General features: G+C 40.8%; 1 protein-coding gene across 16 annotated transcripts in view; it reads right to left on the bottom strand.

Moving 5' to 3' along the window:
• The window catches only part of PKNOX1 (PBX/knotted 1 homeobox 1), a 64,257-nt gene extending 38,422 nt beyond the window's left edge, over positions 1 to 25,835 (bottom strand). For 2 of the 16 annotated variants that reach the window (XM_077817989.1, XM_077817981.1), the window contains exons 1-4: positions 14,008 to 15,988; positions 12,146 to 12,206; positions 9,954 to 10,043; positions 1,630 to 1,731 (exon numbers count right to left, since the gene is read on the bottom strand). In XM_077817989.1, the coding sequence (XP_077674115.1) occupies positions 1,630 to 1,680 (51 nt within the window). In that variant the 5' untranslated portion in view covers positions 1,681 to 1,731; positions 9,954 to 10,043; positions 12,146 to 12,206; positions 14,008 to 15,988. Of the gene's footprint in view, positions 1 to 171; positions 968 to 1,629; positions 1,732 to 1,950; positions 1,970 to 9,953; positions 10,044 to 12,145; positions 12,207 to 14,007; positions 15,989 to 23,082; positions 23,474 to 25,738 lie in introns of those variants that run through there. The other 14 variants (XM_077817939.1, XM_077817930.1, XM_077817958.1 and 11 more) reach the window with 14 other exon arrangements.
• Between the last annotated feature and the right edge of the window lie 391 nt (positions 25,836 to 26,226).

Genomic DNA, 26,226 nt, shown 5'->3' on the forward strand with positions numbered 1-26,226 from the left:
AAAGATGATCCGCCTATTTCAGTTATTTTTTTTATCACAACTGCATCTAAAATGACAGTACCACAGAGTAACAAATATATTTTTTGCTCAAACACGACAATTTAAGAAGAGTCCAGAAGGAAGACAGGCAGTCCTTAAGAAAGAAGTATGAAATAAAAAAAGTTTACCAACCTGAAGATCCTGCATATTCAGACACGTTCCTTTCATCATCTTCAATACAGCTTCCTCCTGAGAAGGAGCACTTCTCATGATGTTGTTTCATTTGGGCAACCAGGCCTTGCATTTCTTTGTTGCACTGTTTGCATTTTGCAAGCATGCCTGTTTTACCCACAGGTAGAGGAACTACATTAAAATATTCCCAAACCGGGTCTCTTTTACAGTCTTCTGCCATTATAGGTTTTCCCTTCTAGTGAGAGAATGGCATGGTAGATCTCAAATCAATGAAGGCTACACTCAGAAAGACCTTAAGACTTCTGGAATATGCTGCTTGAATAGTTTCACTTTTGTTTCTACTGCCTGTCCCTCCCTTCTCACATTTATCTTCAGACTTCTTCTCCTTGTCCAGATCTATTGCGCCCCCAATAATCTTCTATTCACTGAACTTTTTGAAACTTCGCACTTTTAGAGAGATAAAAGGGATTGACTCTGTGTACACACATTTGCAGAGGGACAACAGGGCGAGGTCTGTTATTTCTCACCTCTATATATTATTTATTTAAAAACACTTTTGCTGTTAACAAGCATGTTATCTCTGGAGTGCAGACACAAATTCACAGGTTGAGAACTGCAAAACTAAGCATCTCTGATGGTATCTTCTAGACTGAGCCCCATTGGGTAGATAGAAAGATTAATTTAAACAATCTACACAGAAGCCCCTGGAATCTCATAAGATTGGATCCCTAATCCATTAACCATTGGAACTCATTTACAAAACTTTTCTTAAACATTACATGAACATATTGTCTCATACTATAGAATTAGAATTTATAATCCCTATTCCATGATGAGATTGTTTTAATTAAGATACATTATAGCTCAAAGATATCTTTAGATAGGTTTTTTCCTCAAAAAGCATTTTATCAAAATAATCCAATTTTTAAATTTTTTTTTTTTAAAAAATCAGTGATTTTTATCCACCATTCCACCATCTCTTTACCAAGGCAAATAAGTATTCTAAACTAAGTAAACCTGTCAAAGAAAAGGGTTTATGGAAAAAAAGCTCTCCAAAATAAAAGCAGGAGGTACTCCAAAAAGAAGACAGCAATCCAGAGACCTGCCTCTTGGGAAATAAAAGAGAACTTACTGTTCAGCTAACCAGGCCTCTTTGTAGGGGAAGCAACAACTCAGTTTTTCTTCTGACAGTTAACACTATCTCCATCTACTGGCAGGAAGACTTGTACCTACTGCTCAGGCTGGCATACAGCAATAATGGAGAACAGGTCTTCAGAGTGCGGATCAATGGCATAACTTGCCCACAGACTAATGTTAATTTGAATGCAGTTTTAGGAACCACTGCTCCAAGATGCAACATCACATCACATCACATATAGAGCCTAACCTTAAACAAAAAGGTAAATTTTTCACTTGCTAATAGTAATGCAATACACAGAGGAGAAAAAATGCTCTCACTTGTTGCCCATCTTGATAGTTGTCTATACTTAATGTCTGTGTTGCCATCATGGTTAATGAAGGGTTTATAATGTCAAATCATCACAAGAAAGAACACATATTCTAGAAAAGAGTAAAAGATGTCAGTTACAAAAATAATTTTTTTTAAAATGGATTCTACACAATGCAAAAAATGTTACCAAAATTTGTGTGCGCAACAGCAAAGTGACTCAGTTATTTAATTGATCATGCAATTATATTATTTTTTTACGCAGCCATCACTCTCGCAAACAAAACATTTAAATTAATTGAGCTATGGAAATTTAAGGCTCTGAACCCTACATGTTTTCCTTCTGTAATGTGTCCAGTCATCAGGAGTGCTTTGGTTGTTGCCAAATCTTTCCCACACTCTTGCATATCACTGTAGTATATGACAATTAAGATGACTAATTATTCATTATTTTCCAGATGTATTCTATTTTCTAGATATTAAAAACAGTCTCAAGTGGAGTTTTTCCATTGAGAAAACATTTCAGGTAGTTTGAAGAATATTCTCCATTTTCATTTTGTTGAAGGGTTTTCATATCATGAACAGAGGAAGGTCACAGCTAAGGATACTATTTAGTCACAGAGATCACGGCAGTCACGGATTCCATGACTTTACTGGACTCCATGACTTCTTCGGCTGTCAGGGACTGAAGCCAGGACCGTGGCTTTGGCCAGGGCTGTGAGCCCCTGTCCTGGGGCTGTGACTGTGCACGTACCCCTTCCCCCTTGACTGCAGCTGGTGATGTGTGCCCTGCCCTGTAGCTGGGGCTGGAGCCGGGACTGTGCGGCTTCAGCTGGGGCTGTGTATTCCCTACCCCTTTGGCTGGGGCTTGAGCCAAAGCCATGCGCAAACTGCCACCCCACATACTGGGGCCAGGGCCATGCGCCACTGCCGCACTCCCCACACGAAAATGGCTGGAGCCATATGTTGTTGTCCACTCCTCTCTCCCCGCTGGGGCTGTGGGCCCCTGCCCCATGGCTTTGGCTAGAGCTGGAATCTGGGCTATGCACTCCCCACCATGGCTGCTGCTGGGGCTGGAGCCAGGACTGTGTGCTCCTGCCCCACAGCTGTGGCCAGAGGTGGAGTCGTGGGGCTGCGTGCCCCCCACCCATGGCAGTGGGGCTGGTGCTGTCAGTCCGTACCCCCAATTGGGGCTCCAGGTGTCATTCTTCTTCCCTACCTCTCCCCCCTACCCCCCAGCCCTGTCTCCTGGTTACTTTTAGTAAAGTCACAGACAGGTCATGGGCTCCTGTGAATTTTTATTGATTGCCAGTGACTTTTACTAAAAATAACCATGACAAAATGTTAACCTTAGTCTTCGCTCTTTGGGACAAGCCTTTGTATGTGTTTATATGGCACCTAAAGGGGGCTCCTATCCTGATTGGGGCCTCTAGGCACTACTGTACATTTTCACTGATTTTAAGGCCATAAAGGTCCATTATGATCATCTGATCCTCTGCATAATGCAGGCCATAGAACAGCACCCAGCAATTCCTAAATCAAGCCTTTATCCTGTGGTTGAGCTCAGCATAATGTTTAGAAAGACATTCAATTTTGTGAAGAAAGGGGATTGGATTCACATTCCTAGATCCTTTAAACCTTTGTTTACAGTATTAATGAAAAAGTAGGAGGAGGCTATTTTCTGGTTCTGGTCTGGAGGCAGCAAAGATCTCGAGAGAACAGGATTTTTACAATATTTCAGTCCAAGACAGTAGAAGCCTCACAAGAACACCTGATCTTGGCAGAAGTTACACCATTCCAAGTCAAAAACCTCACAAGAGCAGATCATGAGATTCTGTCATTTAATAACAGAAAGCCTAGGCCTGATTTGTGTATTCTTGGCCCATCTCCATTTAAAATGCAATTGTCCTTATACTCACCCCACACAACCCCAAAGCAAGCACTGAAGATATAAGAACTATTAATACTGCATTGCATTCTCATTAATCTATATAGATATGGGCGGGCAGAGATGCTGGAACAAATTTTTATAGTGGAGTGCTGAAAGCAGAAACCATGTATTTGGTTGTTATTACTACTTCAAGCCAGGGGGTGTTGCTACACCACCAACACCCCTAGTTCCAGCACCCCTGGGGGTAGGGCAGAAATTAACAATCTTTTTCATAAAACTTTTCCATTATAACAATCTTTCTTACATAAAATTTCTCATGACAAAAAGTACATTGCTATATTGCCATAAACAAACTTACACACATTAATACTGGGATAAAAATCAAAACAAGAAAGGTATTTTGTACCTAGATATTACAACACTAGACTTCTATAACACCTTTAAAGGGATCTTTAAACCTCATTGGTCCATAGTGATTGACACCATGGTAAAAAGGATGTAAGCGGTGGCCAAAAGCCTGGTTGGTAGTTGGTATTTGTACCATCTGGTGAGGGAGGTCTCTAAAGGTTCTCCACCTTAGGTGGCCCGGAGAGCAGTGCCTCCTTCCATGTGTTACCTAGAAATACAAGACCAGACTGAGGTGGAAGGTCACTAAAACAGCCTTATGGCTCAGTTTTTCCATCTGTAAAATGGAGATAATGCTTTCTTCTTTGAGTGCTGTCCCTGTGAATGCTCTACTTCAGGTGTCGGTGCATCCCGGTGCCGTTGATCAGACATTTTGAGTAGAAGTGCCCGTTTGGGACACACTTGTGCAGTAGTCATCTTGAGACACAGTTGGCGCCTCATCTAGTGAGCGCATGACCTCACAGAGGAGAAGATACCACCCTACCCCGTGATCAGGACCCCTGACCTCTCTGCCACCTCACCGTCAGGGACCACCTAAATGGAGACACTACTCTATTCTCTCCTGCTCCTCAAAAGATTGTGCTTCAGGCTAAGATCTGGATACCGAGAAGGATGGGGAGTGTCTAGGTCTTTCCCTCTGAGTACTCTCCCTCTGGGAAACTGTTGTGTAAAAGCAACTCATGAATCCCAGCAAGGTCATTGCATGGGCATAGGCCTGGGGGGCCATCCATGGGTGCCCATACCAAGGCCCAGAATCACACCTGGTCTCCTGGTATCTAATACGCGTGTGCAGTTCACACTGTGTAGTCCATGATATGAGGGGGGGGGTATGCAATATCACTGAATACAGAACTTCATCGACATCTTTGTCTTCACTTGAGAAGGAGCGAGCAGTCCCAGATGGTGATGGTGAACAATGTGGTACCGGTTACACTGTGCAAGGACAGGTGTGTATCGCTGGGAGCTCAGTCAAAGCAGGGGTGATTCCAGAGTTTCAGAGATGAGCAGGTCTTTTGGGAATCTAAATTCCTGTATTACCGGCATCAACAACATCGGTATCAGGGACGGTATTTGCGTCGGTACCATGGGAAGCATGTGCATCAATGCCCATACCGTTGGTGCTGATGGTGTCGAGATGACTATGTGCTCTGTCGATTGTGAGGTAGGTGGTGGCCAAGTTCTTGTCAGTGCCGAAGCACTTGGTACTGTGTGTTTAGGTGGTGTCCTCTGTGCCGTCTTTGAGGTTCTGGGCTTCTCTTTGCCTCTATTGCCTGACAGTGCAGTCTTGTCCAGTCCGGTCCTCTTGGGGTCCTTGGACTTATCGGCAGTGTTGGTACTGGAGGTCCCAGGGAGTCAAAGATACTGTGTTTATACCTGACAGCATGGAGGCTACTGACCTTGTCAGGGAACTCTTTCTGGGATAGCTCCTTGGTAGGCAAACTTGGGGCTCTTTTCTTACTCTCTTTGTGAGAGTCTGCTGCCTTTCTCTTCATGGATAGTGGAGAGTGTGAGGTGGCAGATGTCGGTACTGTCGGTGATCGCTGCTCTGGAGAGATGCCAGGACTGGAGTCTGAGGCTAGCCGCAGCAAACTCTCCATCATTAAAAGTTTCAGCTTCAATTCACAGGCTTTTCAGGCCTGAGTTTTGAGCCTGAGACACTGTGTGCATTTTTGTGGGAAGCGCACTTCTCCCAAGCAACGAATGCATTGGGAGTGCCCGTTGCTCATGGGGATGCCTCTCGGCAAGAGAGGCACCTTTTCAACCCAGGGTATCCTGGCATAACCCCCATGTAGGGATAACTCCTGTGAAGGAAAGAATTTAGGGAAATACCAATCTGAACTAAAGGGTAACGAGGAGGAAGAAAAAAAATTTAACAAGGAGAAAAAGGGAAAGAAAATGGAAGCAACTATTAACTATCTAAATTTTAAAGAAAAAACATATCATTATAAAAAGCACTAAAGGCACTAGAACGGGCTCTGCAAAGACTCTGTCTCTGGACAAGGGCGGTTGCAAAGGAATGGATGACGGTTGGATTACACAGCCCTACATAGTTGCTGCTCACAACGTGAGACCAGGGGAGAATGGGCTCATGTGCAGTCCAACAGGCACTGCTACCAAAAATCTCAGATCCTAGGTACAGGGACGCATACACACCTAAGGTGAAGCACCCACAGGGACACTACTCGAAGAAGAATCTATTTTTTCATGTTTAACTGCCATCTCAAATTTAAGACCTATTAAAACAGGTTTAAGATTTTCTATTAAAACTTTTCCCTTCTCTGACTTAACTGACAACCTTACAATACTTCCAAAATCTATATTCTCTCTCCTCCTCTTCATGTATCCAATCCCTGTAATTCATGTTATTTCTTCCTCTTTAATATTTCCAAATCTGTCCTTTTCTCTTTGTGACCATTGATCAAAACATGTCTACACCTGATCATCCTCTTACCTTGATTCTGATAACTTTCAATTATCTTTTACCATTCCAATATATTACTAATGTTAGTTTTCTCACACACCATTTGACTACCACATTTTATTCTTAAGAACATAAGAATGATCATACTGGGTCAGACCAATGGTCCATTTAGCCCAGTATCCTGTCTTCCAATAGTAGCCAATGCCAGATGCTTCAGAGGGATTGAACAGGATATATTTATATCAAGTGATCCATCCCCTGTCATCCACTCCCAGCTTCTGGCAGTTAGAGGCTGAGGAGATCAAGAGCATGGGATTGCATCCCAATAGCCATTGATGGACCTGTCCTCCATGAACTTATCTAATTCTCTTTTGAACCCAGTTATAGTTTTAGCCTTCACAACATCCCCTGGCAATGAGTTCCACTGGTTGACTTTAATTGTGTGAAGTAGTACTTCCTTTGTTTGTTTTAAACCTGCAGCCTATTAATTCCTCCATCCTTCCCATCTTTTGCTGTAAAAAATTAAAGCTCCTTCTCATCACCTAGAAGGGTTCACACAATCTTTCTTCCACGTACATCTTTGCTCTCATTTCTTCTTCTCCCCTCAATTTCCTATGCTTTCTTCCTCTTCCCCTTCACTCCCTCCCCCGACCGCTTATCTTCCTCCTTCCTTCGTCTCCTTTTTCCATCCTCAGATCTCTGCCTTCTAGACTGCCACCAACTACCCCTGAACAACCTCCTTGGCTTCCTCTGAGAAGCTCCCTCTCTGCCCCTCTTCAAATAAATCCAGCTCTCCTATATCTTGTGCTTATCTGATCTTACTAAGACTAATCTCTTCAAGATGGTGAGAGTATTTATGTTCTGTAAAACTTTTACAGCACCAAGAAACAACTTTATTTTAACATAGATTTTTGCTATTTAATTTCTTAAACGTGGTGCTAAATATTGTGTGTGGCACCACCCATTAATGTAACAAGGATGAATAAAAGGTTCACCTATTATACTACTTTATAAATACCACCTTAGGAAAGTCCAATAAAAATAAAATAAAAAAAGGATAATGAAATTATAAAGTATTTAAATGAGGGTTTCATAAGCCAAATTTTCATTTATTTTCTTGGGAATTAGATCAACGTGTTTTCTCAAATCCTTAGATACTTGGAGGTTTCTATTTTCTAACCCAAATTTATTAAATAATGACTACTAGGTTAGTGTCATTCCACTATTTAATTATGGAATGGAAAGAATGAGGAACACTTTAAAGTTCTTGCTACATTTATCTTGGGTTTACTATTTAAATTCCACTATCCCATATATTTACTAGAGCAGCATATTTAGCTTGAAGGTATCAGTTAACTGCTACTCCATCTCCATAAAACTATAGATTCAGTATATGTTTTTTGGAATGGCAAAATATTACAGATTTCTCCAGTACAGAAGTTATAAAGAGGGGAAGGTGGGAATAGAAGGAATAAATGCACTTACTCATCAAACCTGTATTATTTTGTTACTGTACTGAGACACGCGATTGTAAGGACTAAGCAGTCTTGTGAAGACCAGCGTTCATCTTAATAGTTAAAGTGGAGGTTTCAGTAAAATCTGTAGGATTCTAAAGGGCCACATTCTAAAGTGGCTGCTTTCTCAGAGTTTCATCATATCTTCAGGTGTGTCTCTTTTTCTGTTTTATCTGACAGTTTATGCTTGGGGAAACCATGTAGATGTCTTCACTTAAATGGAGTGAGGAAAAGAACTGTACATTTTCCCTACTCTTATAGGCTACTCTCATTTCATGTCTTAGGGGGATATCAGAGGGACAAACCAACATAGCTCTATAAATTTACATTGTGCCTCTCTGATCTACTATAATTATTTGAATAAGTCAAATTAAATGGATAAAGGAGAATCAGAAGACATAATTTGGTAAAATCCTTTTGAAAGTTCATATTAAGTCCCTCACAGAAGGCTACTATGGAAACTATGTAGTCACCGAATGAGAGACGATGTTCTGTTCTTTGTAAGAAACTAGTCAAGAGAGAGAAAACAGAAAATAGGAATAAATCATTAATTTTCAACGTGTAAAGGGAGTCTGTCCAAAGGAATCTTTTTCGGACTAATGTAATTTCATACCATTATTAAATGACCTGAAAATAGTGTGAACAGTATTGTGGCAAATTCTGAAGATAAGTTATGTACACTAATCAACACTACAGAAGAACATGAGGAACTTAACAAGGTCCTAACAATGGCCTGGATGACCCCATCATGCCTGATTCTGACACAGAGGAGACTCTCCACGTTTGCACCTCCCCCACCTAGGTGGAAGGGGAGGAGGAAGAGATATTTGGTAATTGGAAGCAGATCAGTAGCTCATTCCACTGAGAAGGGCTCCAACATCACCACCTCTAAATGGAACATTTGAGGAGGACCTCTAAAAGGAATCCTATCATAGTGGTCCTCCCCTATAGCCTCCTTCTGTGGATGAGGAGGATACTGGGCAAGCCAATGACAGATAAAAATTCAGCTAAGATAACTCCAAGGTAACGCAAACTGAAAAGAACAATTTGAGATAATCATGCACACTGACTGGCTCTAAATTAACTGAATCCACTCAGGAAAGACTGAGTCTTCATTGTGTATAACTAAAGAAACATAGCTGTTCATTATGCAGTGGTGGCAAAAAAAACAAATTATGTTAGGTTTTATTAAGAAAGGGAGAATATAAGAAAGAACAATATAATGTCTTTATATAAATTGGCTGTACATCCTCATCTGTAATACTGCACTCAATTCTAGTCAGCAAAAATATAATTCAATTAAAAAAGGGATAGAGCAGAAATAGAGAAGGTTCACAGAACAGCAACAATGATGATTAGAGGCATGGAAAGATTTCCTTGTGTGAACAAGAAGGTCTATGTAGTTTAGACAGGAAATCAACAGGTGAGCTGAGTCAGGTATATAAAATCCTTAATGGTATACAGGTCAATCATGTGCTCCTATTTACTCTCATAATAAGAAAGTGGACATCCAGTGATATTAACTCAAAGCATAACTACCTTGTGGGATTCATTGGTGCAAGATATGGCTAAAAGAGAGCTTTGTAGGATTCAATAAAGAAACAGATATTCACAGATATAAACAATGTCATTTGCAGGAAGACTACATACGGCAGATAGTTATAAGAGATCTAAAACCTCATTCCTCAGGGTATAAACCAACCATTAATTGCCGTGGGTCATGAAGAAACTTCTATGGAATTATTAGTGCATAATTGTTCCTTATAGGATTTTTTGTTTATTAAACTACACCTTCCTCTGAAGCATTTAGTACTGGCCACAGTTAGACAGACAGATACTGTAGATGTGGGCCACTGACCTGATCTAGTATGACTAGTAGCAGTACCAGTAGTAGTACCAATGCTTTCTATACAACTGTCCATGGTTTTGTGTTCATACATAGCAAAGTGAAAAAAAATAAAAATGGGTATTTCTCCTGCCCAAGGCAGGCTAGCGAGGAACAGACTGCACTTTCCATTCAAATATAATGGAATTTGCCTCCATCTGCACACTGCCTGTTAGAGGAGGAGTTAACATGGTACCAGCTGCAATGAAGCTGCTCACCCCTTTATTTCAACTGGACGTAGAAGCCATTGTCTTATTCCAGCAGACTGAATTCCAGGCTCATTGCTGCACAAGATAGCAGATACACACCTAGGAATCAACAAGGAAAAATTCAGATGGAAATAATAATTTGGCAAATAGCTTATCAGCTGGAAACAAATCTTTTTCCCCCCAGAAAACAGAGTAATAAAAACAAGGGTTATAAAAAAAATGTAATGGTAAGATGTTTTTTCTACCATTCCTATTTTGGGGGGAAAAAAGGATGTATTAAAAAAAAGAATAAACTGCCCAGTCTTTATTGTTGACTTGCCCTGATCTTACGACCTCCAATGTTGCTTTTGTTAGTGCTTGCAAAGGAAAGCAAATATTGTGACTGCTGATCATCTTTCCATTGTACGTGGAACCTTTGTATTTTACTCTCTGGATAAACATCCATTTGCTTGGGCAACACAAGGCAAATTCCAAAATAAATCTAGTGATGGCAAATCAGAACAACTGTCTTAAAGGAAGCTGTCTTAAAGGAAGCTGTCTTAAAGGAAGCTCTTCCATATCAAATCAAACACAGAGCCAAGAACTATTAATCAGCTTTTTTGATATCCTTCTTAATTGTACTCTCTCAAAATAAGTTCAACAATTATTAGTGAAAAAAATAAGTGACCTACTACATGAAAAAATATGCAGAATGTAATGTTGGGAATTATTCATCCCATATGCAGAAAGCTGGTAGGTTGTATTGTAGGTTTACAAAGCAGTTTAAAAAGACTTCTTTAAATTATCACTTAATATTGAATTATGTTTGACATATTAAAACTAGCACTTAATGAGTGCTGACGCAGAAATTATGAAAATGTACTCAGAAAATATGGTTCCTGAAAACACTATTGAAAAATGGCAGTTAACCCAGAGCAAAGTTTATGGTCAATAAAACTATCTCAGGGGAATGGTCAAGATACTAACGCCATACAGAGGTCAAATGGTGAAACAACAACAACTAAAGAGTGGTGATTCTTTAATACACAGTTGTGATTTAAAATAAAACTATGTATTCACTTATTCAAGACTTTCATATTTCTAATCATAAAGCAATTTTTCTAAAATTTAGCTACAATGAAAAAAAGAAAAACCCCAAATCCAAATTTTGGAAACTGAACTGGAAATGGTTGGATTTGAGATCTAGAACTTCAGTTGTGTTCAGTGTAGAACCAGTACCTCAAATGGCCAGTTTTTATTCCTTGGATAAACTATAATGAGGACACAGTGGTTCATAGTACTTTCTCCCTTTATCCACCAAAGCCCCACCTCCCCCAAGAAGCTGGACATCCCTAGTTTTCTGCAACTCCCCACTGTTGTCTTTGTGGAGGGAGATCTGTGGCCTCAGTACCGCAATTGCAGGCCGTATATCTGGGGACCACTACATTAGCTTTATGAATGTTATCGGTACGTTATATGTATTGTGGTGGGCTAGGGATTGTATTCTACTCTATGGGGGAGGGTTAACATTGCTCCTCTAGGAATTAAAAACAGTCCCTTGACCCTCCCTCATGTAAGATACCAAGTATGAGCAGGGAAAGGTGCTTAAGGAGGACAAGACCCAGGTGGAAGGGTGTTACTGAAGTGTGGAGACTGGATGGGAAAAGATGCTGTGGGAGGAAATTGTGTTAGTTTGAATGGGAGGGAATCACATGAGGCTGTGGTTGTGCAGTCCTCCCCATGAAGATACTTGAGGCCTTAGCAGACCACTATGTTTTCCTGTAGAAGACATCAGAGGAGACTGGAGTGCCACAGGAAATCATGGGGCCTCCATAGGTTGGGATAGTGTGAAGCCTGGGCTTGAGTCTAATATTGCTGAGGTTTTTTAAAATTAATTTTATTCCTCGTGTACTCCTACAAATAGGGCAAGATTTAAAGAGGGAAGGTATGAGCACTCATATATCACAGATTTAGATGCTGATAAGAAATTGAAGGAACCAAAGGACATAAAGAGAAGAATTCTTTAATTGCCTAAATACCAATGCTAGGATGCTGGTAACATAAGGAATTGCTCATTTTTTGGGCATAAATTCAGTCTAGTTGGTATTACTGAAACCTGGTGAGATGATTCACATGATTAGAATGTTAAAATCAATGGTTACACCCTATTTAAGAAGGATAAAGGGGAAAGGGAGTGGCACGCTATGTCAAAATGCCATTACCTGTTTCTGAATCACTGACAACTTGGAAGAAAATGATCTTGAATATTTATGGATCAATGTCCTAACAGATAAAGCACAAGATGGGGTATTAGTTGGTGTCTGCTACAGACCAGCAAAACATAGCAGGGAACAGGATGACCAGCTCCTTACACACTTATCTATAAAATATAGGGGAAAATGCTACATGATCATGGAGGACTTTAATTTGAGTGACATATTCTGGATGTCTCATGCTGCAGCAATAAAATATTCTTGGATTTCTAAACAGTATAGATGACAATTTCCTAACTCAAGAAGTGTTGCATCCAACATAGGGGAACTCTATATAAGACCTCATCTTAACATATAAAAAGGACCTGGTCACAAAATTAAAAATTAATGGTAGCTAAATACAAGTGATCATGACTTCATTATTCTGTTTGCACACTAAAAATGTAAAGTCCAGACCACTAATATATATACGTGGTACTTTAAAAGGGCCAATTTCACAAAACTTAACACACTTATGAGCCAAGTCAGGTGGAAAGAGGAATTTAACCAGAGAAGTGTGAATGATAATTGGGAATCATTAAAAACACCGTACTAAATCCCCAAAATCTCACAATTGAGGAAGAATGCCATATTGGTTAAAAAAAAAAATCTACCTGGTTTAGAGAGGAAGTGAAGGCAAATATAAACAAATGGAAAAAAGGAGAAGTTGATAGTAGTTAATATAAATCAGAAACTAGGAATGGTAGAATATGGATAAGGAAAGCAAAGGGATACAAGGAGATATCTATGATCGGAAGAGTTAAGGACAGTATGGAGTTTTCTAAAAGTGTATTAGCAACAACAGGAATCCTAAAAATAGCATTGACCCATTACTAGATGAAAATGGTAGATTTATCAGTAGTAATGCAGAAAAGGCAGAGGTGTTCAATAAATATGTTTGTTCTGTATGTAGGTGAAAAAAAAGATGAGGGAGTTATATCATATGATAACATTCTTTCCATTCCGCTAGTATCTCAGGAGGATGTTAAACAGCAGCTACTGAAGTTAGACATTTTTAAATCAGCAGGCCCACATAACTTGTATCCAAGAGTTTTAAAAGAGCTGGTTGAGGAGCTCACTGGACCATTAATGTTGATTTTCAATAAGTATTGGAACACTGGGGACGTTCCAGAATACTGGAAGTAAGCTAATGTTGTTCCAATATTTTAAAAGACTAAACAGGATTACCCATGTAATTATAGACCTCTCAGCCTGACACTGATCCAGGGCAAGATAATGGAGCAGCTGATATGTGTCTTGATTAATAAAGAATTAAAGAAGGGTAATCAATGCAAATTAACATGGATTTATGGAAAATAGATCCTGTCAAACTAACTTGGTACCTTTTTTTTGGATGATACTACAAATTTGGTTGATAAATGTGTGTTGAAGTCATGTACTTAGAATTCTGTAATGCATTTGTCTTGGTACTAACATGACATTTTGATTAAGAAACTAGAATGACATAAAATTAACATGGCACATATTAAATGGATTAAAAGCTGGCTAGCTGATAGGTCACAAAAATGCAACTTTAAATGGGAAATCATCATCAAGCAGGTGTGTTTCTCATGGGGTCCTGCAGGGATTGGTGTTTGGCCCTATGCTATTTAACACTTTTATCAGTGATCTGGAAGAAAACAAAATCACCACCGATAAAGTTTGCAGATGACACAAAAATTAGAGGAGTGATAAATAATGAAGAGGACAGGTCACTGATGCAGAGTGATCCGGATCGCTTGGTAAACTAGGCGCAAGCAAACAATGTGCATTTTAATACAGATAAAAATAAATGTATACAACTAGGAACAAAGAATGTAGGCCATACTTACAGGAGGGGGATTCTATCCTGGGAAGCTGCAACTCTGAAAAAGAATTGGGGATCCTGGTGGACAATCACCATAACATGAGCTTCCAGTGAGATATTGTGGCCAAAAGGATTAATGCGATCCTCAGCTGCACGAACAGGGGAATCTTGAGCAGAGGTAGAGAGGTTATTTTACCTCATATATGGCACTGGTGAGACTGCTGCTGGAATAATGTATCCAGTTCTGATGTCCACAATTCAAAAAGGATGTTGATAAACTGGAAAGGGTTCAGAGAGCCATGAGAATTATTAAAGGATTAGAAAATATGTGGTATAGTGATAGACTCAAGGAGCTCAATCTATTTAGCTTAACAAAAGAGAAGGTTAAGGGGGTGACTTGATTAGTCCGTTAAGTACCTACAAGGGGAACAAACATGTGATAATGGGTTCTTAAATCCAGTTGGGAAAAGTATCACACAATCCAATGGCCAGAAGTTGAAGCTAGACAAATTCAGACTGGAAATAAGACAATTTTTTTAAAAACAGTGACAGTGATTTACCATTGGAACAATTTACAAGGGTCATGGTGGATTCTTTATCACTGACAATTTTTAAAACAAGATTGGATTTTTTCTAATACCTGTGCTCTAAGACGGCAGTTCTCAGTCAGGGGTCTGAGGCCCATTGGGGGGCCATGAACAGATTTCAGAGGGTCCGCCAAGCAGGGTCAGTGTTAGACTCTCTGGGGCCCAGGGTAGAAAGTCAAAGCCCCATTGTGCAGGGCTGAACCTTGCCACCCACAGCTCAAGCCAAAGCCTAGCAATTTAGCTTTGTGGGGGCCCTGTGACATGGGGCTCTGGGCAATTGGCCTGCTTGCTACCCGCTAATGCTGGCCCTGTTTTTTATATGCAGAAAACCATATTAACCATGGAACCAATGAAACTTGCCTAAATTTAACCAATGAAAGCCAAAATGGAGACCATTTTAGCTTGATATGGTCAGAGAGAGTACAATAACTTGGCAAGTGTAAAATCCTCCATATCCCTATAGGTTAGGAAGTCAAAATCAAAGTTAGTTTGCTTTTGTCACATAAAAAAGACAAAGCTCCATTGAGGTTTTGCTAAAAAGCAAAACAAGGTAACCTGGGCCCAAGGGCCCAATTCTATAAAAGAAAGCACACAAAATAATACCCTAGCATCTTAACTGAAGCATTTACATTGCACACTCATTCTCACAATGCCTACTTTATGTATTAAAAACACAAAGACCTGTGCATACCTTAACAGATGCATACATTAAAGATATTGTTTAAATCAATGAACTTACTAATGCAATAATACAGCAACATAGTGTACAAGAGTGTACTGTGTTACAGGGACTCACTCATTCCACTGCAGTTGAAGTGATTACTTGTCTCTGACTTACCTAAACACTACTGAGATATACTACAGTTGTTCTGTGTTTGTTATTTATAGGATAGCCAATAATATGATGAACATCCGATGAAGTGAGCTGTAGCTCACAAAAGCTTATGCTCAAATAAATTGGTTAGTCTCTAAGGTGCCACAAGCACTCCTTTCTTTTTTCCAATAATATTGTAATCTTTGTTTGGAGGATATTCATATGTGTCTATGGGATTCCCAGAGCATCAGCTTGCAAAAAGAGCTTGTCTACACGGGGAAATGGACTAGCATATCTACAGCAGAAGAATGATTCCACTATGCTGGAGTGACTTTGCAGCATGGCCATTCTATTCCCGAGTGTCACTTTTATTCCAGAATAGTATGCCCACACAGGGGAGTTATAACACCATAGCTGTAGCAGAGTAATTGTTCCATTATAGCTGAAAAGTTATTCCACTATAGCTAGTCCATTTTCCCATGTAGACAAGCCCTAAGAAAGTCACTGATATGATTTTCCATTACAGTAAGAGGAAAATTTGATTTTATGTAACTTTTCTCGATTGCTTTGTGATCCAATCAAGCCACTACCCCACACAGACATGAAAAAGAGTGTAAGGCAAAGTTAAGGTTTGAGTGCATCTTACCTTTCAAGAATGTTAAGTTGGAAATCCAAGAAACATAGAGTTAAGCTTGGATTTCTCAAGCAAGGCACCCAAACTTTGCCCATGAGGAGACAAAAGCTTATCATCATCATTTCTTTGCATGTGGAGTGTTAAAGATATGCATTACATAACACTGGTTTTATGTTTCATAGACACATCTCTACTGTTACTTTGTTACTACATTAATCTTTGCTTTTTTCATGTAATAATATAATGTAATAATCTGGGCATGCTAAATCTGCATATGGATCATTTTGTGTCTAGTGACACTTGGAAAATTGGATGCCACATGCCATCATAGAGATTGAGCATATAAAGTACTATGCATTTCACAGGAAGTGTTATGTGCCCTCAGCATTTGACAGGATTAGGTCCTTAATGATGAGTGAGTAAACGCTGCCTTCAATATACAGTTTATCAAACCAGGAATTTGAAAAATTATTTTATATGTGCTACTTATGACTAACAATGTTGTGAACTGGCACAACCAATGTATGATTAAATGAACCTGTTTTTACGGTCACTGTGAAAATGAAACTTTAGTATGGATGGATAAGGAAGTACAAGTTTTTAATTTTCTAAATGCATCACTATGAAAGCAAAATTAAACAAGTTAGGATGCCTCATTTAAAAAGCACAACCTAACTCTGCATTTCCTTTTTTTGTTTTTACATTAGCATTCTTGAGGTAACATTCACTTAACCCAAATATATATGCCTGCAATCTCCATTTCACCTTAAAGGTTCTGGGTTTTTAAAAAGAAACCTTAGGCTAGCTGGAGGAAGGTCCCTTTTTCCTATGAACCGAAGGGGGTCCAAAGATTGGAAGATATCCTGGAGGTCTCGAGTGAATGCTACCTGGGGCTGCTGGCTACAAAGTCTCCAAATAACCAGTGTCCTCTTTACCAGATGGGAGTGGGAAGTCCTGTAACTCTACAAGGGTACTCAGAATCAGGGATCCTCTCCTACAGGACACAACAGTTCCCTTCCTCTCAGCTTCCTATTGTACACAGGATTTGGGCTGTCCTCCTAAATCCTGCAGGAATGGTGGTGAGGAATAAAGCGGATTGGAAGGAGACCTGAAGTTCAGAAGAAGTGGAGTAGGAGGGGGAATCTCCTTATCCTTCCTTTTGCTCTCAAGGCACCATGAAGGGGATCTCGGCCTTTCCTCACTAGTCTCCAGGACCCATTTAGGGTTTTCTGGTAAATGAAGATTCACTCACCTGCTCATGCCGGCTTCCTTACATCATGAACCTTAGAAAGCTTGTGGCCTCCTGCTAGTGAACCTTGGGATGCTCATCACAGTCCCCTATTCCCACTGGCTTTAGCAGCTTCGCTTGGCCTCCAATTAGCCAAATTATGTTCACATGGGACTAACATAGGCAATGCTTTCTGAATAGGTAGTTATTCAGTATTTTATTTTAGCCTCATAATTCAGTGTGGCCCATACACTATTTACTGCACTTCATCCAAAGCCAGCACAGAATAAAGAATTATTAATTTCTTAAGGCTTTTTCTGTGGTGCTCTCAATGTAACACCTTAGTTCTTTACAAACATTAATGAATTTATCTTCACAATATCCCTGTGAGATTAGATATTATCCTAATTTTAGACATGATGAACTAAGGGACAGAGACCAATGACAAAAATGTCAGACGTGTCTACTAATTTTGGGTGCCCAACTTGAGACGCCCAAGGCCTGGTTTTTCAAAGTACTTAGTATTTTATAGCAATGAATATGCTCAGACTGGAGCTACCATTCACATCACTTGTAATCATGAGCTCTTCACGCTTCTGCAAATTTGGCCCAAGATGTCTCTTGTTGGGCACCCAGAAAACAAGGCACACCCAATAAGTAGCTAACTGTGAAAACACTGGGTTTAGTGACTTGCCCAGAATCACAGAGGAACTACATTACAAAGGCAGGGATAGAATCCAATTCTCTAGTGACGCATTCAATTGTCTTAACCACAAGACCATCCTTTCCTCGTCCTGCAGTCCCCTGCCTTTTCACAGCATACCTTCCAACTTCTGCAACAAATGAAGTAAGGGTGCTAAAGACCATAGCCTCATTCACTACAAAATCTGGATTCTTCTAGAGAGCACAGTCCTTGTGTGCACTAAGTAAGTCAGGAGTCCAGCAGGTTTGGGATGGTTATATCCACAGCACAGTTCTCTGCCACATAAGATAATGGACTAACCAGTAGCAGTAGAAGACGATGTTCTATGTGGACCTGCTACTAGAGGGACATGAGACAAATTTTGTCAGTGGCTTTCACAACTATTTGGTATCTAGCAAAGGAATGTTGAGTCAAAAATAATGGGTTTAATTCCAGTGTGCTATAATGGTTAGAGAATCTTCTGCTCTTGTTCCCCCTAGCCTCTCCCTATCCCCTCCTGCTCCCATCCACCGTGCGTAGCTCTTGGCCCATCCCCACCCCTGCTGCCCCCACACCCAACTCCTATCCCTCTCCCTTATTCCCTTTGCTCTTTTCCCTCCGCCCCCATTAGTTCCTATTCCCCCATTCCCTTTCCCCTCTTTTTGTCCTATTGAATCTTGCCCCTGTTGCCCTCTCCTGACTCCTGCTCCTGTTCCCCTCCCCACCAAGTTCTTAGTCTCATTACCAACCCCTCTGCTCTTTACCCCTCCGCATTTCACTAAGGCTGCTTCCTCCTTGCTCTTCTTGCAGTCTGAGCACCAGCAGGAGGAGCACTGACAGGAGAGACACTCCATTCCTGTGCCTGGCACCACAGTGGCATTGGTAACTGGTAGAAGCAATTACAGGGAAAGTCCTGCTCAGCCCATACAGCCCTGGGATGCTGCATGCTCAGTGCAGATGGAATCTTCATGGAATTTAGCTGCCAAACTCTAACAAACTGCTAATCACATGTAAACTTTTTTCAGAGGCTTATAACTCAAATTTAGGCAAGTTTTCACAGGGGCAGCAAAAAATATAATCCTGGCACAAATGCAATCACCCTATCAAATTTCAAGTCTCTGCATCCAGGTCCCTCAAAACAAAGGATGTAAGATTTTTTAATTGGCAAAATGTATTTTTCCTTAATCGCATTCTCAGAAATGGTTGAACTGTTTTAGCTGGAACTTTCCAAAATAATTCATTTTAAGACAGCCCAAACAGTTTACGTTTGCCGAAGTTAGAAGCAACTGAAAACAGGATTTTATATTGGAGAGTGTCAGGCAACCTTACTATAGGTATTGCTATCTTCATCACTTAGAATATATAAATGAATTTAGTGGTTATGAACTGACTGACCTGGAAACCTAAGTTCTTTGGCTAAACAGGTACAGCATGAGAAGTGCATACATACACACACCTCTCACTCCTCTATATTCTATACACACAGATATTATGTACTTCAGTTCCAACTCCTATTTTAGAATCCCCCGTGTTTCTTATATAGGACATATATTTGAGAGAACAAAAACTAAGCCTGTATTACTGTTTTCCCCACTCTTTAGTCCATTGTTTTTAACTCTAAAGCAAGTAAATGGAGAGAGCCTAGCCCACTGTGACTACCCCCAAAACACACTATATCCTCAAAAAGGGCAGAGAAATAATCCCGAAAGCCCACAAACACAGGTTTAATCTGCTGGCAGTGTAATTCATTTTTATTTTATTCCACTAGAAGTAAATCATCATATCCCTTTTATTATCAGCAATAGGAACTGCAGAAGAAGGGGAGTTCCACCAGACAGAGCCAGAGAATGCCACTCTAATGGCTGTATATGATTATTACTTAAGCTGGCAATTCTACCCCCAGTTGTAAAGATCTGCTTTACAAAGCCTGGAATGTAGACCCAACTATTATATATTTTTGATAAAGTATTTTGCTGAGTTATCAGCTGAATATTTACTAAAAGCTTCACCAGTAAGAGACAAATAAGGAATAGCAAGGGTTTTTTTGTTCTTTAATACAGCAGCACAAATAATACATTAATTTAAACATGGCTTATTACTGCTGATGCACACCACTGAATTTTAAGAGTTGGGTTTTTTATAAATTGTTTAGAAAATACACTCTTTAAATCAGTGATACTGAGATTAAAGCTCTGGAGCCACAAGTGGCTTCTTAATACATCTCCTGAGGCTCTTTGAAGTACATGATATTAAAACAGTATGGTTTAATTATTAACCAATCAGAACGCTTTTACTATGTTATTAAATAATTGTAGTTGATAGTCATTTTGCTGTGAGAATAGTTAAATGTGTGTATAGAAAATGAAACAACGAATTCATGCTACTGTGCTCTTTTGAGTAATGTTGATCATTAATTTGGCTCCTGAACCACTGAGGTCTGAGTATCACTGCTTTAAATTATGTACTAAGTTGTTGACATACTCTTTCTATTATAACACAGAAATGACACACAGATTATAACAGAACAAGAAAGACTGTCTCCAGAAACAACACTCTGAGACCTAGCTAAACTCTCAACTTGAAAACCCTTCCCTCCCTCCCTCCCATAAAGTACCCATCAAAGTCCAGGGTTATGTAAATTAAATTTTTGATTATACTTTGCCACTTAGAACTGAAATGAACATTTAGAATAACCAACAACTACTCTGTCTTAGTTCACACATTTATCATATTAAACCAAACAGTGGTCCACAAACTTGTTCTGTACATTCAAGGAGGAAGAACACATGTATGCAAAGCAGAAGATCTAGGTTTTATTTCCAGTTCTAACACAGAGTGACCTTGGATACGTCACTTAACTCAGGTTATGTCTACATTAGCACTTTTGTCAGTCAGGGATGTGGGAAAAAAAAACAAAAACACAACCCGACCAACATAAGTTACCCCAACAGAAGCACCAGTGTGCACAGCACTATGTCGGCGGGAGATGCTCTCCTGCTGACATAGCTACCGCCACTTGTTGGGGATGATTTAATTACACCAACAGGAGACCTCTCTCCCATCAGCATAGAGCAGCTACATGGGAGACCTTACACCGACACAGCTGCATCGGTACAGTTGTGCTGCTGTAAGGTCTCTAGTATAGAATAACTCAGTTTCTTCCTCTGTAGGATGGGAATACGGAGGCTATTACTATTTACTTATCTCACAGGATTGTTTTGAGGCTTACTTAGCTAATATTTGACGCTGTCAGATGATGGTTGCCTTGTATTTTCTACCCCCCACTTTCACTTTCGTTCCGGGCTACCAATGTTCCATGCTTATGACATCAGAATCACTTCCATGATAGTGAAGTGTGACATCAGAAATAATGATACTAGTGAATGAACTGAGTAAAAGGAAAAATTTGATTATGGATGAACATATTTTAGTATTCAGCAATCATGGGAAAGGATATGATGGCTTTTGATGAAGTATTATACTTGTCTGGGTGCAACCAAAGCAAAGAGTTAAATCTACAGCTCTGTCTTTAATTTACTGTTCTGAGAACCTTACAACACTTAGAAAAGCAGTGATTTGTACATTGCACACAATACGGATTATGGTAAAACAGTAAAAATGGAGTAAGATAATCCCTTGACAGAGTTATTCTTTTTAACCAGACACACCCCATAAACAAATGAGGTAAAAAGGCACCAGCTACTGCAAGAGATTAATAATATATCTGGAATTTTAAAACTACGCTAAAATAGCTCTAATTGTTTCACTTACTACAATAAAGCACATTAATGTCTTTACCCTGCTGGTGTACAACACTTTTGTAAACTCAGGTGCATAATTTTTGCAGAAATGCCTCTTCAGCCCCAGACTACTAAATACAAATCTCATACGTTTTTGATCATCTCTTTGGCATTCAGGACATTAACAGAACCATTACAACAGACAATTCCATGAATGCAGTGGTACTGTGGGTCATTCATACTTGGTTGTTAGTATATGCCATTCAATATAAATCAAATAGTTATGTATGGTAATGCCTTTTAAACCATTTCCAGTTTACTTATACATCAGCTATTAGACCCTTTGACTTTATTACAGCATTGCATTTGCAGTGTGGATAAAATAATATATAAAAATTGGTTCTTGCACAGTAGTTTGTTTTTTTCCAAAGAGAAAAAACGCAGCAACAAAAACTAGCAAAAGACACCCAATTTGTAAGAATCTGAAAAATCTGAGATTGAACGTGTATTTCTAGCATACCCCAAACTCTTACTGATTTAAGTGGGAGTATAGGGAATACAAGATTGGACCTTGTTTTAAAAATATGGTATTTTTAAACACAGAATGCCTCAAAGGAGTACGCAGGCCTCTACAACTATATTTAACATGGAAAATAATACAAACAACAAAAATCTAAAAGTTAAGCCTTTTACTATAAAGAAAATGAATGTAAGCCAACAACTTGTATGCCAAATTGGCCTTTCCAAAGGTGTATCACAATTTCCATGTAACGCACCACACAGAACTCTTAAACTTCCATAAAGCATACAGCAAATGATAACTGAACTGTTATAGTTCAGCTGAGCACTTAAAGCAAGTGAGTAATAAATAAATATCTCACAGATGAAAGGAGGCAGGTATAATTAACCCCACTTTACAAATGGAGAAACAGGCGAAGTGGCTTGCCCAAGGTCACTCAAAAGATCAGTGATAGGAATAGAACTGCAGATCTCCTGAGTTCCACCCTAGTGCTAAATCCTCTACACCACACTGCCAGTGAAGTCAATGAAACTATTCATATGCTTAAATATGTCCTTAAGTGATTTACTAAATTAAGGCTTAAATTAAGAACTTGCCATAAAGTTTACATTTTGACGTTGACATTTGTGCCCTTTATTATAAATCAGGGACAGGGGAATATCTAAAATTGAAAATATTCATGGTGACAGACTAAACTGAAGATATGTTTGGAACCCAAACTGAGCATTGAAATTATCATTTGTAACAAAAAATATAGAAGCACTAATTTAGATATAGTAAAAACAAAGAGGTTAAACTCAAAAGACACACTGTACTATTTCACCAAATAAATTTGCTTTGTTATTGGTCTCATTTTCAATAATTTAAGACAGTTCATTATAACTTTTGTACTTACTAGTTTATAAATATACAAATTATCTGCAATTTTTGGCAGAGGTATTAAGAAAATGTGTCCACAATATATTTTTATTATCTGCTACCCTGGAGATTGTGGGTTTGGATCAGGAAATTTCTGATGCTCCAGCAGTCATCAGTTTTCTGGCCTGCAATATAATCTGAGAGATTAAAGTATCCTGTATACACAATTAACATTCTTGAAATACATTTTAGGGTTTGTCTACACATACACACTGTATCACTTTGACTATACATGTATAGTCAAAGAGGTACAACACCCCTGTGTGGACCCAGTTATGCCAGTACAAAGATGCTTTGTATCAATATACTCATATAAAAGAAAAGGAGTACTTGTGGCACCTTAGAGACTAACCAATTTATTTGAGCATAAGCTTATGCTCAAATAAATTGGTTAGTCTCTAAGGTGCCACAAGTACTCCTTTTCTTTTTGCGAATACAGACTAACACGGCTGTTACTCTGAAACCTATACTCATATAGGTATTGTTTATTTCCAATCCCATATAACTAGGGGTCCAACTAATATAACTCCTTCAAGCTAAAATAAAAACAAAACAAAAAAAACCCTAACCGAATCCGGTATACCAGTATAAAAACTGAGTACAGACCAAACATTGGAAATGAAAGCACGATCATGGACTTTAGAACAAGCAAGCAGTGATAACCAGTGATCAGTGTAACAAGAAATCATTTTTAAAAAAATAAATAAATCAAGTTTTAAGTTGGACATTGTAAATTAGATGAACCTTTTACAATACAGTAAAGTGACCTTCAAAAAACAAAAAAACAAAAACCCTGTGATTCCCAAATTCTCCAAAGAAGTCTACAAACTAAGCCAAAATGTGTTTCATACTCTTTACACCAGAAAGATATTTGAAGGAACAGACATCATAGTCCAAGTAGGGTCAAGGAAAAAAATTAAAAAATAAATTTTGCCTGGATTGCTCTATTTGGGAAAAATAGTTTATTATGTAGCACAACATTCCTAATTCATAAAGCTATCAAAATAAACCTGGAACCTCACTTTCCCCACTGAAACCACACATCAGTTACACTTATGTAGATGACTGGGACAAAGAGAGGACATTAATTGAAAGATACATACAAAGCCAAAAACAGCAATTGTATCTCCAAGAGTGTTGGAAATGTTAGCTGCTGGGACACCATTCTACAGATGAAAAATAATCTTAAAAATAAATAAAGCAAGACAGGCAGAGAAACACACAGTATATATGTTAACCAGTGAAGGTTTAACTGGTGAGCTCTGGGTGATATCTACTGGTACATGGGACGCACATTTCCAGAAACTCAAGATGTGTGGCTAATTGAGGGAATATTTCAGGATAGTAACAATATCGGTACCCTATTTTATCTAAGTATATGTACTACAACAGTGCCCAAAGGCCCCAGTCAAGTTTTGGGGCCAAATTGTTCTAGGTGCTGTGCAAACATGTAGGAAGTCATGCTCCATGTCTCAAATTGCTTATAATATAAACTGAAACACCGATAACGTAGCAGGTCAGTTTAGCATAGAGCTAATAAGACCAGCCACTGCCTAGCCTAGCTATGAACACAACTTGGAATTTCTGAGTAATTTAAAAGACATCATGCCCAACCACTAGTCAAGATAGCCATCATTAACTGGCTGATTTCTTGTGGGTGTCAAGGCAAAAGTGGAATTCAAGATGGGATGCGAGGAGGGCTGTGAACTATACAGTTGGTATCTTTGTTGTTTATGTGGGGACCTAACAACCCACCCCTGGAGGCCAGGTCTATTGGTGTCAGGCTCAAGTGTTTACACTGTAAGCCCCTTGGGGCAGGGACCCTTGGCAGCTTTTCTAGCCTCTATAGGGAGGAAGCAGCGTGGGCCATGGAGGAGCTCAGACTAGGTGATCTGGGGATCTAGGGCTCAAACTCTCAGCACCCAACAACCACCGGAGCAGCAGGCCGGTGGGCGCGGCGGGCAGCCCACGGCCCGGCCCCGGCGGGGATGTGGCGGGGTGGGGGGTTAACACTGCGCAGAGGGGCGCTGGCCCGGGCGAGCTCGGCTAGCGCCGACGCGGGCAGCTGCTCTTTCCTCTCACCCGGGGACTGCCGCGGGCCGGGCCAGGCGAGGCCACAGCGGCAGCGACCGCAGCCACCTCCCACCCTGCGGCGGGGGTGGAGAGCAATGCCCCCGCCCGGCAGCAGCCCGACCCCCGCTCTATCGGAATCTTCGCAAAGGCCCTTTAAATATCCCCCCCTCCCGCCGCCTCCGCCCTCGCGGCACAAACAGCTGTTACCCGTCCCCCTTCCCTCGCACCGCCTCCCTCCCCTTCGGCGGGCGGGCGGGCGCGCGCGCACGCGCGCGCCGCCTCCCTCGCGCTCCCACAAAGGCAACGGTTAGTCGGCGGCTGTTCCAGAAATTTCCTCGCTCCCCCCTCCCTTCCCCGCGCCTACCCGCCGCCGCCCCTATCCTCCCCCCCGAGTTGGGTATAGCGCGGGTGCCCCCCTCCCCGCTGCTCCGTGTGGCGGGCTCTCGCTCCCCCGCCATCTCCGGTCTGCTTGTGTGTCTGGGCCCGGCCGGCTAGCCGCCGGCGACGGGCGCGCCGTGATGGATGGCTGGCTGGGAGCGGGTTTGAGTGACAGCGCTTACCTGGGTGCCAATCTTCGTCACACTGACAAGCGGCTGCAGCAATCGGGACCCGCACCGCCGCGACACGCGTCACCACGCACACACGCACCCGGCCAATCGCCGCCCGCGCCACACTTAACGACAACACGCTGCGCATCACGCCTCATCAATATTCACCAAGGGGGCGGGGCGAGCGGCGGCGCAAGGCACGCCCACCACGAAACTCGCCGGAGCGAGTGGGCGAGGTGAGCAGCACGGCTCCTCCTCACGCCGGCGTGCCCCCACACGTCCGTAATGAATACTCATGAGGGGGCGGGGCGAGCGCCGTCTCTGTCACGCCCCCTTCCCCGCCTCTTCTGTGTGGTCGGGGTGGGAAGGAGGCGAAACCAACTCCCAAGGGCAGTCCGGGGGGGGGGGTCGGAGATACCAAGTGAAGCGGGGGAGGGGGAGCTGCAGGCATTTGCAGCGGGGTCTGCTAGAGCTGCCCCTGATGGTTCTGCCCTGAGCTG

The sequence above is a fragment of the Eretmochelys imbricata genome, chromosome 1 (assembly GCF_965152235.1).
Source record: "Eretmochelys imbricata isolate rEreImb1 chromosome 1, rEreImb1.hap1, whole genome shotgun sequence".
In the NCBI taxonomy this organism is placed as follows: domain Eukaryota; kingdom Metazoa; phylum Chordata; order Testudines; family Cheloniidae; genus Eretmochelys; species Eretmochelys imbricata.